The sequence below is a fragment of the Diplotaxodon limnothrissa genome, linkage group LG15, assembly GCF_057381915.1.
Source record: "Diplotaxodon limnothrissa isolate DT_005_m linkage group LG15, D_limnothrissa_male_GT1.1, whole genome shotgun sequence".
Lineage (NCBI taxonomy): Eukaryota > Metazoa > Chordata > Actinopteri > Cichliformes > Cichlidae > Diplotaxodon > Diplotaxodon limnothrissa.
The window spans coordinates 36,567,043-36,582,159 of NC_140610.1; the positions used below are offsets into that span (position 1 = coordinate 36,567,043).

The window sequence follows — 15,117 nt, forward strand, 5'->3', positions numbered from 1 at the left end:
ATGGTCAACCCATGTGCACCACACGGTCTACCATTAAGGCACCAGCATTAGCTCTGTTGGAAGGAATATAACACCCATTGCTGCATTTTAAGCTGTTTGAGGATTGATTTTAACAGGTGAAACCTCAGTGTAGATCTCAGCCTGCAAACACGATCACACCAAAGTGACACAACCCTTACTGATACAGTATCACATTACAAGACAAGACAAAGGCAACATTATAATAAGGCCCATTGTAACGATCACTGAGCTAACACTGGTACGTGATCATTCTAGAGTTAAAGTGCACTCTGTCCTCATGTTTCAGGAAATCACAAGTTTACTCTTAAAACCACATTCAGAGCAAAGGATCATATTCTGAAAAATAATTTCACCTTATGCCTATGCCACAGATATAGAGAGCAATTGTAACATACAAACAAGTCAACAAGTGTTTTAAAAACCACTGTATTGTTAGCTAATAAAGGGAACATAGGTTTATGTTCAGCAATACTCTGACAAAACAAATTGCAAGTTCCCTGCAAGTTATGCCCTTGTCAGTGCAATGTATGCTACAGTTGCGGGTTTAACCACATCACCCTAAAGGAACTTTCAAGAAGAATGCGAGGGTCTTATGCACTGCACAAGTAGTGCATAAGACTACTATAAGGCTTTGGCTCACATCTTTGTGTTCACTGCATGCTTGTACTTGCTTCTAATCAATAACTTCCTCAATAAGTTAGTCTAGTTTCATTCTGATCTTAATTAATCTCTGTCTTTTGTCTTATCGCTACAGAGTTTTGAAGATGAAAACCACCAGGGCAAGAAATGTATTGATGGTGGTAGCACTCGGGCTTTTGCTCCTTCACCTTTGCAAAGATTTTGTTGACCATAAAACTATAAGTTTCCACGTAGATGTTAGAGAGGACCACAGCCGACTGACGCAAAACACCAAAAACAGCACATATGTATTCTCATGGCCAAAATGTCAACAAAAAACATCTGCTGCCAACATCGCTGAGTTCAACTCTTTGCCTAATTCTATCAAGGATTTCCTCTACTATCGCCACTGTCGCCACTTCCCCATGCTACTGGATGTTCTGGACAAATGTGGAGGAGCTGATAAATCTGGAGAAGTCTTTCTTCTTCTGGTCATTAAAAGCTCTCCGGGGAACTATGAACGCAGAGAGGTGCTGCGCAAAACGTGGGGTGAAGAGAGGTTACACAACGGTGTGTGGATTCGACGGATCTTCATCTCAGGAACGACAGAGAGCGGGTTTGAGAAGGAAAGGCTGAACAAACTCCTGGAGCTGGAGCAACAGGAGCACAACGACATCCTCCAATGGGATTTCAGTGACACATTTTACAACCTTACATTGAAACAGATACTCTTCCTTGAATGGATGGAAAGGAACTGTCCCAATGCTCACTTCCTGTTGAATGGTGATGACGACGTCTTTGCCAACACAGACAACATGGTCGAGTATCTGCAAAGCCTCAAGGACAATGATGGAAGCCAGCACCTCTTTACTGGCCATCTGATCCAAAATGTTGGCCCTATTAGATCACCAAACAGCAAGTACTATATTCCTGTTCAGGTGCAGGAGTCAAACTCATACCCTCCTTATTGTGGTGGCGGGGGCTTCCTCCTCTCTGGCTATACAGCTTCAGTCATTTACAATATGTCCCAGTCTATTACCATTCTTCCCATTGATGATGTTTACATGGGGATGTGTCTGGCCAAGGCAGGACTTGGCCCCACTTCTCACATGGGCGTCAAGACAGCAGGACAACACGTTCCATCCCACAGTTTAGACCAATACCATCCTTGCTTTTATAAAGAGGTTTTACTTGTGCACAGATTCCTTCCAGCTCAGATGTATCTAATGTGGCACAGAGTACATGATCCAAATCTAAGATGTGGTCTCTCCAGCCAAAAACATTTGTAGCACCAAACTTTAACTTCTAGGCAATAATAGAGCTTAGTGATGTTCCGGTTCCTCCTGCTTCCAGCTCAAATGAACATGTAAGTGTTTGTTTCACATACTGTAAAGAGAAAAAACTTTTGCTGGACAGAAGGGACTGGCACATACCTTAAATGAGTTGACAACATTTGAACAGGCAGGACTGGCTGTTGCGTTACAATACAATGCATTATATTTTGTCTTTGTCTCACCAAATCTTGTACCTTTCTTTACCAGATTGTCTAATATTACTTAATAGGTACTATACTGGTTGGATTGCTAGATTTTTCTTTTGCTTGAAATGCCCACTTACTGCACAGAAAGAATGAATGTGAATTTTAAGTAGCCATCAAGTGTAAAGTTACGCCTCATTTTGAGAATTCTCATTGGAAAATGAGTCCACATTTAAGGTCATTGGGTCTGATTTTCTATATTTTAGTATCACATAAAGTTCAGCATAGCTACAGCTGATACAGACTAATAAAGGCCATGTTTTAGTAGACAAAAGCTGCCAGCTAGAGTGCAGCCGTGTGTTAGCTACCTTGTCCTGAGATTAAGGACATGAAAAATGGCCAAGAATTGAAAAGTTGGCTCTATATTGCATAATTTACTGAATTTCCATCACGTAGAAAATGAGCCAGGTGTAAGGAGAGTTACCAAGTTAATGTTAGCTGCCTGTAAATCAAATGTGAATTTTAAGAGCTGATTGTAATATTTAATTCATACTTTCTGTTGGAGTTTTTCTGTATGTCGCGTGCCAGCCAGTGTGAAAATCATGAACAGATGACATATAATCAACCAATTCAAATGTAAAGCATTGCAGAGTACTATGGTTCATCTGTATGGGTCTTTTCATGCTACGATTGTATGGAGGAAAGTACATTTTGCGGGTTAAATTGGTTATAAGAGCTGGGTATTTATTTACAATAAAATACAGCAATGATATGAAAACATTTTATTTATGTATTGTTTTTCTGCACAAAGTTACAAAGTGCTTAAAATATACTGAGACTTCTCCAAAAATAAATACATACATTAAATAAAACAGGACAAATAACAATGCAATTCATCACCTAAAAAGAACGATTGAACTCATGTTTGAGTTGGTTTGATATTTTAAGTTCTACATTTGGTAAATTTTACACTGCAGTTTAATTGTACCTGTAAACTTCTGAACAATGCCCAGCTCTAGATCTGACGCTTGTGTTGCCGCAGATATCATCCAAAATAATTTCTCAGGGTTTCTTAAGAATAAAAGGTGTAATATATATATATATATTTTATATTCTTAATCCTCTTTGTTCTGTTAAGCCTTCTTTATTTTGTTTGTTTCAGCCTCAATATTTCTGTTACACAAAGGGATTTGTGCCTTACATCAGTGTTGCAGAACATAACAACTGGGTGTCGGTAAAAGCCGTTACAAGTAGTTGCCAGTAGGCAATCCAATGCAGGATCACTGTTTCATTAAGAATCAATATCTGTTGTTGCAGATTCAGTATGCTGAATCGAATATATGCACAAATGTTCAAATCTGTTTGGGTTTAATGCTGCTAAGTAAGGGGCTATATGTTGTACGGTTAAACAGCTTTAAATGGTAACTGTGAACTGCATACACTGGCAGTACACAATCGTTTTAAATAAGATGTACGCATAATGTCCTTGGACCTTTTTTGTTTGGGTGTACCTGCGCAAGACATTTTGGAGGATTATTTTGTAATAAACATTGGGATAAATATTTATAAGCTGCCTTGGATTTTGTTCATGTCTGTAAAAAAAATTGTTATATAATTCTAACCTTACTTAACACCAGGTGGAGGAATGTGAGGAGACTGTTTGGGTCCGTTTTAAATTCGTTAGGTTTTTTAAAAGATGTTAAGAATTAAATTAAGGGAGGATGAAAGCCAACATAACAGACAAAGCAACGCTAACTGAAAGCAACGCCTACAAGGCTTGTTTTTTTCCCCTCTCAGGGGAAGAGGTGGGCCGGCGGTTACTGTGCCCTTTTTTCGGTCTTTAACTCAGCACCTGCTTTGCATTGCCCAATCAGTGTTTGGTATTTAAGGATGTCTTTAATGGCAAATAGGTTACTTTAATAACTGTTCAAATAGTTACTTGCATTTTCTCGGGTAGACTGAAGAGGATAGCTGGTATTGCTAATCTGATTCAAACACTCTATGGAAATGACAGCATGGACAAGGACTTCCTTGTTGGATAACTGCCTGCCTGTTTGCTGCCCCTCCAAATCTCATGTACCAGAAAATAGCAAGTTGTATAAAAGTCAATTGTCTGGAAAAAGTGTTAAAGTGTGTATCATTAACAAGAACTCTTTAGCATGTTCCAAAGGCAAAAATGCACCACATCAGCCATTTTTGAATGCCCAAATAGTCATACTTGCTAAGAAGCAAAACAAACCCTTTTTTAAAATTATTTTTTTAACTTCCGTCACTTCCGAGATCTAACATTTGACTTGCGAGGTACGAAGAAACCACAATTTGTCACACAGCACTCCAGTCACACGCTGTGTCCCATCAGCATCTTTTCAGACTTGTATTTTATCAGTTCTGCTATGATCTGAATGTGTGCATTCGAACTTCTTCCTGCAGAAAGTAAGAACATGAGCAGCATTTCCCAACTGTTTCATGCATAGAAGTAAAACATGCATCAGCTGTCTGTGCAACAGCGAGAGCTTCACTTGCCACAGTGTTGATGAGGGTTTGCTAGGTGACTCCACCTCCAGGACATCTTTTCTATTTAAATATGGGGTGGCTCCTTTATTAGTCAGTGTTGAAGTCACTGTATCAGATAAATTTGTTTGCTCTGAGAAAATGGAGAGGTAGCATTTTGAAAATTCATTTGATTCCAGGTTATCTGTGGCTTCGAGTGCAGGGCCCTGTTTCAGGAAGCCGGTTTAGTGGAAAAACTGAGTAAGTATACCCTGAGTTAACGAAAACTCTGGGTTTTCGGTTTCACAAAGCGAGTTCAGATGAAGCCTCAGTGAGTCACTATGACGACACACTCCGTGAAGCTAACCTGCCCCCTAGCAGGTTTACTACAACTAACCCTGACTGTCTCCGCCCCTTTGTCGGAAACCTGACAGTAGGAAGTGTCAGACATGGCGTGCCCCTTCCTTGAAGAGCCAGTAGATCGTGAAGCCCAAATTCTCCGCAGAGCTCTCCGCCGGGAGAGAGTGATCAGAGCGCGTTTGGACATTTTATCATTTCCTGATGATTTTCTGTGTGAACGTTACCGTTTCTCAGCACAATCTATAAGTTATTTGGATAACATCCTCAGGCCATATATTACGCATGTGACACATCGTGGACATCCTCTCAGTTCTGTACATATTATTTGTATTGCACTTCGGTTTTTTGCAAACGGGAGCTTTCTGTATAATATTGGTGACGCTGAGCACGTTTCCAAGGCTACCGTCTGTCGGGCAGTCAGGAATGTTACAGTTGCACTGAAACGTCTCCTGTACTCGTTTGTGTTCCCCGGTCATAGACCCACAAGATTTATCAAAGAGGGATGCCACAAAATTGCAGGTATCAGGATGACCAAAACTTAATTTATGATGTGGTGCTACTTGGACTACTACTTAAATTTTACATTTATTTTCACGGTTCCCAGGCGTGATTGGCTGTACAGATGGCACTCACATTCCAATCATTGCTCCTTCAGTAAATGAAGGAGACTATGTGAACAGGAAGTCTTTCCACAGCATTAATGTGCAGGTACATAGTTCCCTGTAGCATTTCAAACTAACAAATTATTTCATTATAGTAATGGATGCTAATTTGTGTTCTCTGCACTGTGAAGATCATATGTGATGCTGCCAACATTATCACAAATGTGGAAGCCAAGTGGCCAGGCTCTGTCCATGACTCACAAATATTCCGTGAATGTACACTGAGCACAAAATTTGGACATGGTGAGTTGAGAATACTTTAAAATATATAAAGACCAATTGCTTCAGGGACATTTGAACTGAAGTGTATCCTTCTGTCTTAGGAGAGTTCACTGGCTACTTGCTTGGTGATAGGGGGTATCCATGTTTACCCTATTTGCTTACCCCTTACCCTGACCCTGAACCGGGCCCACAGCAGCGATATAATCTGGCTAATTGCAGGACAAGAGCCAGAATTGAAATGACTATCGGAATGCTTAAGGCCCGGTTCCAGTGCCTGCAAAGACTCAGGGTCACCCCAGAAAGGGCATGTGACATTATTGTGGCATGTGTGATTCTTCACAACATTGCCACAATTAGAGGAGAACACTGTCCTTCTGAACCAAACATCAGCAGTGATCCAAACCATGAACATCCTGACCCTCCCACGGACATACAAGATGGAAGCGCAGTCAGAGACACCATATGTCACAATCATTTCCTTTGACCCATCACCTCAACATGTTGAAAGAAGAATAAACAGATTTTTTGTTCAACTGGCTTTATTGGTCGCCTGTGTTTCCTGTACACAAAGTATTAAAAGATGTAAACCTCATAAAGTGTCTCTGTTGCTTCCTCCTCTGTAACAGCTGTCAATGTTTCTTCATTATTTTCCTGTAGTAAAGAAATAAACAACATTGCTGTTCTACTGTAAACTCATATAATCTGTGGAGTATTACTCACAACTGCATGTTGGTCTGGCTCAACAGGAGGCTGCACCAGATGCAGTACACCACCACCATCAACTGATAGAATATGAGGTTTATACAGGTCACTTAAACTTACAAGGGACCAAATGGCAATTAACAAACATACCAATCACCTTACACTTCATTGTCATTATGCTCTCAAAGACAACCAAGACTGAGGGAAGGCAAAATCAGTAGGAAAATAACTTCACTACAAAATAATCCATTATGGTAAAGAGTTTATCAAATGAATGAGCAGCACTGCAAAGGTGACTGTGAAGAAAGGATGTATGCACATCATGTATTATTTTGAATTTACCCCCTATGTAGGCACATGTGTCTTGCGGGGTTATTGACTCAGAGGATGTCCCCGCAGAGATGCCTTCGGCCACAGGGCGCCCACTGTTTTGGCTGAGGGCCAACTGCTCAGCCTCTGTGAGTGGTAGTGGTGGAGGACCCCCACCTGTTTTTCGGGCCTCCGCTTTTTTTCTGTTGGCTATAACGGGCCACATTTGAGCATACAGAGTAAGCAAATATGTACTTGTAATGTGCTCAGATAATTTCAATAAGTGCTTACAGAAAGAAAATTAATGTAGCCTCTAACTGCAATTGATTTACATGGGACAAACAGACCAAGCACTATGGCTCATAATACAATTACACCTCACCTGTTTGGACTATATTTTTATATTTCATTTTTACTTGCTGCCAGGCACGTTTGGGGCCTGTTGGGTTGCACCTGCGCTCACATCACATCACAAAATAAAATAACAAATAAAATAACATATGATAAAATAACGTGTTAAATGGGTGGAAATCCCTAGATCAATGTTTATATTAACACTCACGCATTGACTCTGTCGGCTATGTTTTGCCATGCATGCTCCCTTTGTTTTGCAGCTGTGGCTGTGTTACTTTTTTTCTGAGAAATTTGCATGTTATCGGCATATGCTGCCATCAGAATTTCGGCCTCAAGCGCTGTGAAATACATTGACCGCGCCTTCTTTCCCTCCGTCTCCATGGTGACTCGCTTAATCTGTGCTCCGCTTATCAGGGCTTTATGTATCCTCGTCCGCGCGCTTCACTTGGGGTTAAAGCAACTCCGCGTTGATTGAACTAATTGTTATCAGCCTTTCTGAAACCGAATATTCCGAGTTGGACAGTTCGGGGTTACTCAACCCTGCGTATCATTTTTAACTCTGAGTTTTCTAAACCGGCTTCCTGAAACAGGGCCCAGGACACACTGTACAATAATCAAAACATAATCAAAACATCAAAAGGCAACTGGAACATAAACCATTTGAACTCCTTGAATTGGAGTGTTTGTATGTCAGGAGGAAGCCTCACTCATCATCGGTACTAAACCCATGAGGGGGGCCTGGCAGCTGACCACGCCCCGTCACACATACTCCTTTGTACAATGTTTTTTTTTTCTATCGCCACTATACTTGCACGTTGGAGTTCATTATCTTGCTCTTTGAGACAATGATATGTAGTCAGGAAACGCTGGTCTGATCAGTATAACACCAGTCTACTTCCTGAAACACAATCCTCCTGAGTACATAGTATATATTGTGCAACTGTAGATTAGTAGACTGGTTGTTGGTTCAGAGTACAACTAAGTGCCTCGTGTAAAAGTCAGATAAGTCACCCACGCATAGAATAAAGTGCATCATGAAAATATTTGTGATTGGATAAATGAGGTCTCTAGTAAAATTAGATTGCATTTTCTATTTCCTTCTATTATCTTCTTCCTCGTTTACCTTTAAAGAATAAAGATAAAAGGGCCTCTTTATTCTTTGCAAGATAATATGATTTTACAAAAGCTTGAGATTTGCAGCATTTGTTAAGTTCCCGCCACAACAATTCAGTCGACTTGAAGTGCATGGTGTTGCAATGGTTCAGCTAGACTTTGACTGAATCATTGCAATGCCTTGATTTTTGTTTTTCAGACATGTGGTTATTGATTTGCTTAGGATCACTGTGATGTTGCACAACACAATTTCAATCAAGCTCTTGTTATCAGACAGAGGGCCTCACATTTGACTCTAAAATACCTTGGTATAAAGGAGTTCATGTTCACCTCAGTGTCTGCAAGGTGCCCAGGTCCTGTGGCTGGAAAGCAAGCCCTAATCATCACCTCCCCACCCCTGTGCTGACAGGTGGTAAGAGGTGTTTGTGTTGATGTGCTGGTTTTGTCCAAAGTGGTGTTGTCCATTATGTCCAAACATTTCCACTTTGGCCTCGTCTCTCCAAAGGACACTGCTCCAGAAGTCTTTGTGTAATATGTCTTACACTGTTGTTCATTTGAGGAGGAGAATCTGGTTGGAACCAGTTGTGTTGTACTGAGTTTTATTATCATATTTAAAACCTTAAATTAAAGAAACAATGTAGTTTCTTTATCTTACGATTGCACAAGCAATGTTACACCTATTCTGCCATACTGGATCTTGATCTATATATTCTCCTCTAATGCTCATGAAATAACTAAAATGTGGAAATGGATTAATCAAACTGTCATGGTCCTCGGCCTCTGAACCAGTATTTTCAGTGTGTTCTATTTTTCTTGGATTTAAGAAATTATATTCTCTTTCCTAGAGCTTCTCAGTTCATTAGTTTCTTTATCTGTTCCCTGTGTCTGGGTCTCCCTCCCTGCTTTTGTTTCCTTCTTTTAATTTGATAGTCCCTTATCCCCTGTGTGTTATGCTATGCTTTGCCTTCCTCGGTTCATTGGTGGATTTAGTTCACTTGTGTGTTTTCCATCTCCCTGATTACCCAGGGTATATTTTAGCTCTCTGTCTCCTCTTGTCATTTGTCGCAACCTCCATCATGTTGAATGTCTGCCTCGTGTTTCAGTCTCCTAGTTGATTATTAAGTTGATTATTACTTCCGTTCCCAGTTTCCTCCTTGTCTCCTAGTCTGTAGTTTTCCTTTAAGCAATAAAGCTGCTTTTGAGTTCAGTTCTGCCTCTGAGTCCTGCATACTGGCTCCACAAACAGCTTTAAATGACACAAATGTGAAAACATTAGAAACATTTTTTTTATTACAGTGGAAAAACAGTCCATATAAACGTAACGCAAAAAGTAAGGAAATCTGCTATTCTGCTATTCAGTCTTGTTTGGCGTCCTAATTTCACACACGATTTTTACAACTCAACCATTTCAGAGTGTTGAGCAAGAAGATTGGTATAAAGGAAACACAAACATGGCAACAAAACAAGCTCTGAAAGTCATTTTAATCTGAACCAAAAACCACTGTCAGTAGTGATGTGACGTTCTGTATCGAGGCTTCGAAGCTTGTGTCGAGTAATTGAGGGGGCGTTTCCGCGATGCGCGTATCGAGGCTTGCTTCATTTATGGGAGGAGCTGAAAATGATGACGTCCGAAGCCTCGCTGCCCGGCTGTACCACGTGACTGGTTCATGAAGTGATTCCAACTTTTTCGCGAGATATGACAGCGATATAAACCCCTCAGACTTCATTCAAAAATGTGGGTGTTTGATGGAGAGTTGCGGTTAGTGAGAGGGTAAGAAAAATAAAAACTAGAGAGAAGAGTACTGAGGCCATGGTGAAGAGAAAGAGTGAATAGCATGGAGAGTGTGCTTTTCTGTCTGTTTATCAGAACCTTAAAACCTGTAAATCTAGCCCTTTTTAAATACATATATTATTAAATGTGGGAGTGCACAGTCTATCCCATTAAAATATTTGAAAACGTCAGAGCAGATATATTTCTTTATCATCCTGTCTACGTTAATGCAAGCACCGCCTAGTCGGCTCGGTGCAACCCTCATATCTTTGGGCGCAAGAACAAACATCCGTTCTTGCAGCTATGAGGTTTAAGGTGTGGCAGCAGACAGAATAAAATCTTTTTTAGGAAGTGACTAGCTTACATTTAAACTATACAGAAACTGCAAAACTAAACTGTGAATTTTGGATTCTCAAGTGATCAACATACTATGCCTGTCCTGGGAAATTGAAACTTGGATTAAATCTGGATTTTGATGAAGCTAATCAGACAATTATCACATTTCACCACATCTCACTGTATTAAGGTGTGTATGAGTTAATGTGGTTATTATTTTAAAAATATAAATATATGTGTCACCTGTTGATATTATAGCAAAAGATGAATCTATTTTCATCAACCTGACAGTTAGAGAAAACTGAAATGAGGTCGGTGAATCAGTAACTGATTTGTTCCTCGGCTGTGCCTTAGTAATTACTTGTCCTAATGGTTTTGATGCGTACCTTTTTTGCTGTTATTGTTGTTAGAGTTCTTCCTGTTTTGGTTTGCAGAGTTTAAAGGATGAGAATAAGAAAGTCAAAAAATCTCCCGATAGCTGGAGTTCTTTTTTTATTGATTTTCCTTCTTTGGAGGGTTGGATTTTTCCACCGTGGGTTTGACTTTGTACCTGTGACTACCAGAAGCAAAGGCGTTCAAAAGAAGACACCTATGAAAAACTCTCATATGTCCTCGTGGCCAAAATGTCAACAAAACACATCTACCGCCAACATCCCAGGATTCCAAACACTTCCTCAGCATATCAAAGATTTCCTCTACTATCGCCACTGTCGCCACTTCCCCATGCTACTGGACATTCCGGACAAATGTGGAGGAGCTGATAAATCTGGAGAAGTCTTTCTTCTTCTGGTCATTAAAAGCTCTCCGGGGAACTATGAACGCAGAGAGGTGCTGCGCAAAACGTGGGGTGAAGAGAGGTTACACAACGGTGTGTGGATTCGACGGATCTTCATCTCAGGAACGACAGAGAGCGGGTTTGAGAAGGAAAGGCTGAACAAACTCCTGGAGCTGGAGCAACAGGAGCACAACGACATCCTCCAATGGGATTTCAGTGACACATTTTACAACCTTACATTGAAGCAGATACTCTTTCTTGAATGGATGGAAAGGAACTGTCCCAATGCCCACTTCCTGTTGAATGGTGATGACGACGTCTTTGCCAACACAGACAACATGGTCGAGTATCTGCAAAGCCTCAAGGACAATGACGGAAGCCAGCACCTCTTTACTGGCCATCTTATCCAGGGAAAAGGGCCTATTAGAGGGAATAACAGCAAGTACTATATTCCTGTTCAGGTGCATGAGTCCGACTCATACCCTCCTTACTGTGGGGGTGCAGGCTACCTCCTGTCTCACTATACAGCTTTGGTCATATACAAAATGTCAAAATCCATTAACCTTCTTCCCATTGATGACGTTTACATGGGGATATGTCTGGCCAAAGCAGGACTTGGTCCTGTGTCCCACATGGGCTTCAAGACTGCTGGATTGCACATCCCATCAAATAAAGTGGATCTTTATGACCCCTGTTATTACAAAGACTTTTTACTAGTACACAGATTTCTCCCGGCTAGGATGTATTTTATGTGGCATAAAATACACGATCCTAATCTAAAATGTGGCGATAGTAGCAATCGCTGAAGATTCATATTTTCTTTGACTTTTGTCAATACTGTGTTTGTTATAGCATCTCAGAAAAACTGTAGTGCTTTGCTTAAGTGAAAACTTCAAAGACATTTTAAGTAGCATTTCGATGCAAGTAAATGGCCTGTATTTGTATAGCGCTTTACTTAGTCCCGAAGGACCCCAAAGCGCTTTACACTACCCATTCACACATAAGTAAAAGCAGTTTTATCACAATTATGGTTGAGTAACAGCACAGAAGAATTATTACCCACTATTATTCTGTCAAAGGCTTGGTAAGATAAAACTATGGAGTCAAAGGTAATGAGAGATAGAGAGAACACTGTGAAAAACAAATTTGTATGTACTTTTTGGTACTTCTCTCTAGTCTTTGTTGTGGTTTATTTCTAATACGAATATAATAATACAAGTTTTGTAAGAGAGAGTCACTTTTAAGAATAATGTCTAACAGCTGACATCTGTGTAAGTCGACCCATGTCAAACTGGTTTGAATGTATTGGGTTAATCATTGTATCAGTCAGTCATAAATGTATTGGGGTGAAATTAAGATAAAATCAAAATACTGAAAAAAAACAAGCATGTCTTGAAATTCTGAATTATATTAATATACTTATATGTAAATATACTTACTTTATTTCTACCACTGTGTGTAACTGGACTATAAGCTTTAAGAATTTCATACAAGTCAGGAATGCAAAACACAGTGTATTACAGTGTACACTGAAGAAAATACAATATTGCATTAAAAAATCTGCACATTTTTAAGCTTAAGTTTCTGTAATATTTCAAACCCGTTCAGACACAGCTAAAACTTAAACAAGCTGCTTTTCAGCCTTACATTCTCCTTCAGTCACTGGCAAAAGCAAAAAGTGCAAATTATTCTGAAATAATACTTAATACATATTAAAGATGGCACGATACCACTTTTTTATGTCCAATACCGATATCATAAATTTGGATATCGGCCGATACCGATATGAATCCGATATAGTGAGTTTTTTAATCAATATAACTGTTTTTTTAATATCTTGCTGCTTTTTGTATAAGTTCATACTCAAGTTAAAAAACAAACAAACAAACATTAAAGCTATTCTGTTATACCTGTATGCAAAAAATACACTGCACCCAAAATATTTAATAGTTCAGCAAAACTGATCAATCTAAAAAACTTAAACCTACTCCATCCTTCCTATTCTGGTATTTTAAAGAGTAAGCAACCTAACTAATAGGCTTCTAAAACTCCCAGCCAAAAAAAAAAAAAAAATAGGGAACCACCCCCACCTCATGATGCTTAATCAAAATAATCAACTTTAATTTGATGCAGTGTGAAAACAAATGCACAGAAATCAATTATTTTTCAAGAGTAATTAAATAGATTCAACATCTTTCTTCAACAGAATTGCAGACTGCACAGATGGTATCTTCCCAAAGGAAAAAGTACTACAGCTTACTAGGGTATATTAGACTTAATAGTTACTATATACAGTAATGGACTTCTATACATTTTACATCAGATTAAAACTTTGGGTGTAAGATTCAGATAATTATTTATTAAAAGCTAGACATTTTAAACGAGAATAAGAACGTATTTCTTTGTGGCCCCCTTTCCCTGTTAATGCCCTACCTGGCCCCCTGGCAAAACTTTGCTAGACCCGCCCCTGCACAGTTACCAGATGTCAGCGTAAAAAAGGATCCTGGTGTTATTTGTCTCTCAGAAACAGTTCATAACTTCCCTTTAACTCATTCAAGTCACCTAAAAGGTAAACCTGTTTCTCCATCACCTGTTCAGCTCTGATGATTCAGTAAGGACATCTCCTGGTTTCATCTTCATGTTTCCCTCTCACCAGATATACAAACCGATATCATGACCAGCAGCTTTACAGCTGTGGCTCCAGCAAACATCAGCTGATACTTGAAATTAATATTAAATAAACTCTAACAACAGCTGATAAAGCTTAAACTTGCAGCTGTTGTTTAACACGACATCCGCTGGTTTCCTCTTTCTGGCGCTGTCATGGTCTCCGTGCCTGCCCGGTCGGCCCCACAAGGCTACATTTGCTGTTTCTGTTCTCTCCCTCTCTGCCTGGGCGGAGCTCACTGTGGGCTCCCGCCCTTGGCCCACACACACACCTGACAACAATCACCTGTCATCACCGGGAGCACTATTTGAGGCTGGAACACAGATCCTCTCGTCGCTGGATGATTGTACTACTGACATCTCTCCTCCTGCCTCCCCTTTCCCTCATCCACCTGCTGTCCTCCACCACTTGCTAATGTTACTGAATCTGTGGAAGCTCTGTGATAGCCACCCCCAAACAACTGAGTTATTTTTACACACTGGCCAGCATCTGACCAATCCACCACCTTTCATTATTTATACCGTTAACAGAAAAAAATAAAAAATCATCGGCCCATAAAAACGAAAAATCACCATTGCCCGGTGGGCCGATGGCCAGTCCAGCTATGAGCAGAGGGAGAGAGAGAGGCAGTCGCTCCATATATCCGTTGTTAAGCTTAACGCTGGAATGCTTTATAAACATTCAGAGATGAAGTTACACACTTGCTTTACTTCTCTCTGGGATCACTTCCTCGGTCCATCTCTAATACATACATATATATATATATATATATTTTTTAACCACATAAACTTATTATTATTATTATTATTAGCTTTATATAAGCTTGTCCAGCTTGTCTTTCTCCCGCTCATCTCAAAAAACACATTTTGATTTAGGAAAAGAGCTTTATTTATGCTTTGCTGCATCTTTCGTAAGTGCGATCAACGCATGAACACAGAGAACTAAAGTTACATCCAGGTAACATATATTTTTCATCTACTTTTAAAACGTTGTGAACGTTCTGAGCTACAAAACACTTACAACCCCCCCCCAAAAAACAAACAAACAAAAAACTAGCAATCTCTAGCAACCATTAAATCTCTGCAAAAAGTTCAGAGTGAAAACTGGAAAAATATAAAATATAAAAAATATAAAAATATAATAACCTAGGCTTTGCTGTGATATCAACTTGAAAGAGCCTAAGTAGAGCTTATCAGAACCAGTGTACCCAGAGATCTATCATAAATAAGTCAGCCTGCG

General features: G+C 39.8%; 1 protein-coding gene and 1 pseudogene across 3 annotated transcripts in view; both read left to right on the forward strand.

Moving 5' to 3' along the window:
• The window catches only part of LOC146617916 (N-acetyllactosaminide beta-1,3-N-acetylglucosaminyltransferase 3-like), a 115,815-nt gene extending 112,964 nt beyond the window's left edge, over nucleotides 1–2,851 (forward strand). For all 3 annotated transcript variants that reach the window (XM_085372162.1, XM_085372161.1, XM_085372163.1), the window contains exon 3: nucleotides 776–2,851. In XM_085372162.1, coding sequence (XP_085228288.1) covers nucleotides 776–1,928 — 1,153 coding nt within the window. In that variant the 3' untranslated portion in view covers nucleotides 1,929–2,851. The remainder of the gene's footprint in view (nucleotides 1–775) is intronic.
• An 8,028-nt stretch (nucleotides 2,852–10,879) lies between these two features.
• Nucleotides 10,880–12,016, forward strand: LOC146617921 (N-acetyllactosaminide beta-1,3-N-acetylglucosaminyltransferase 3 pseudogene; annotated as a pseudogene).
• Nucleotides 12,017–15,117: the final 3,101 nt, after the last annotated feature.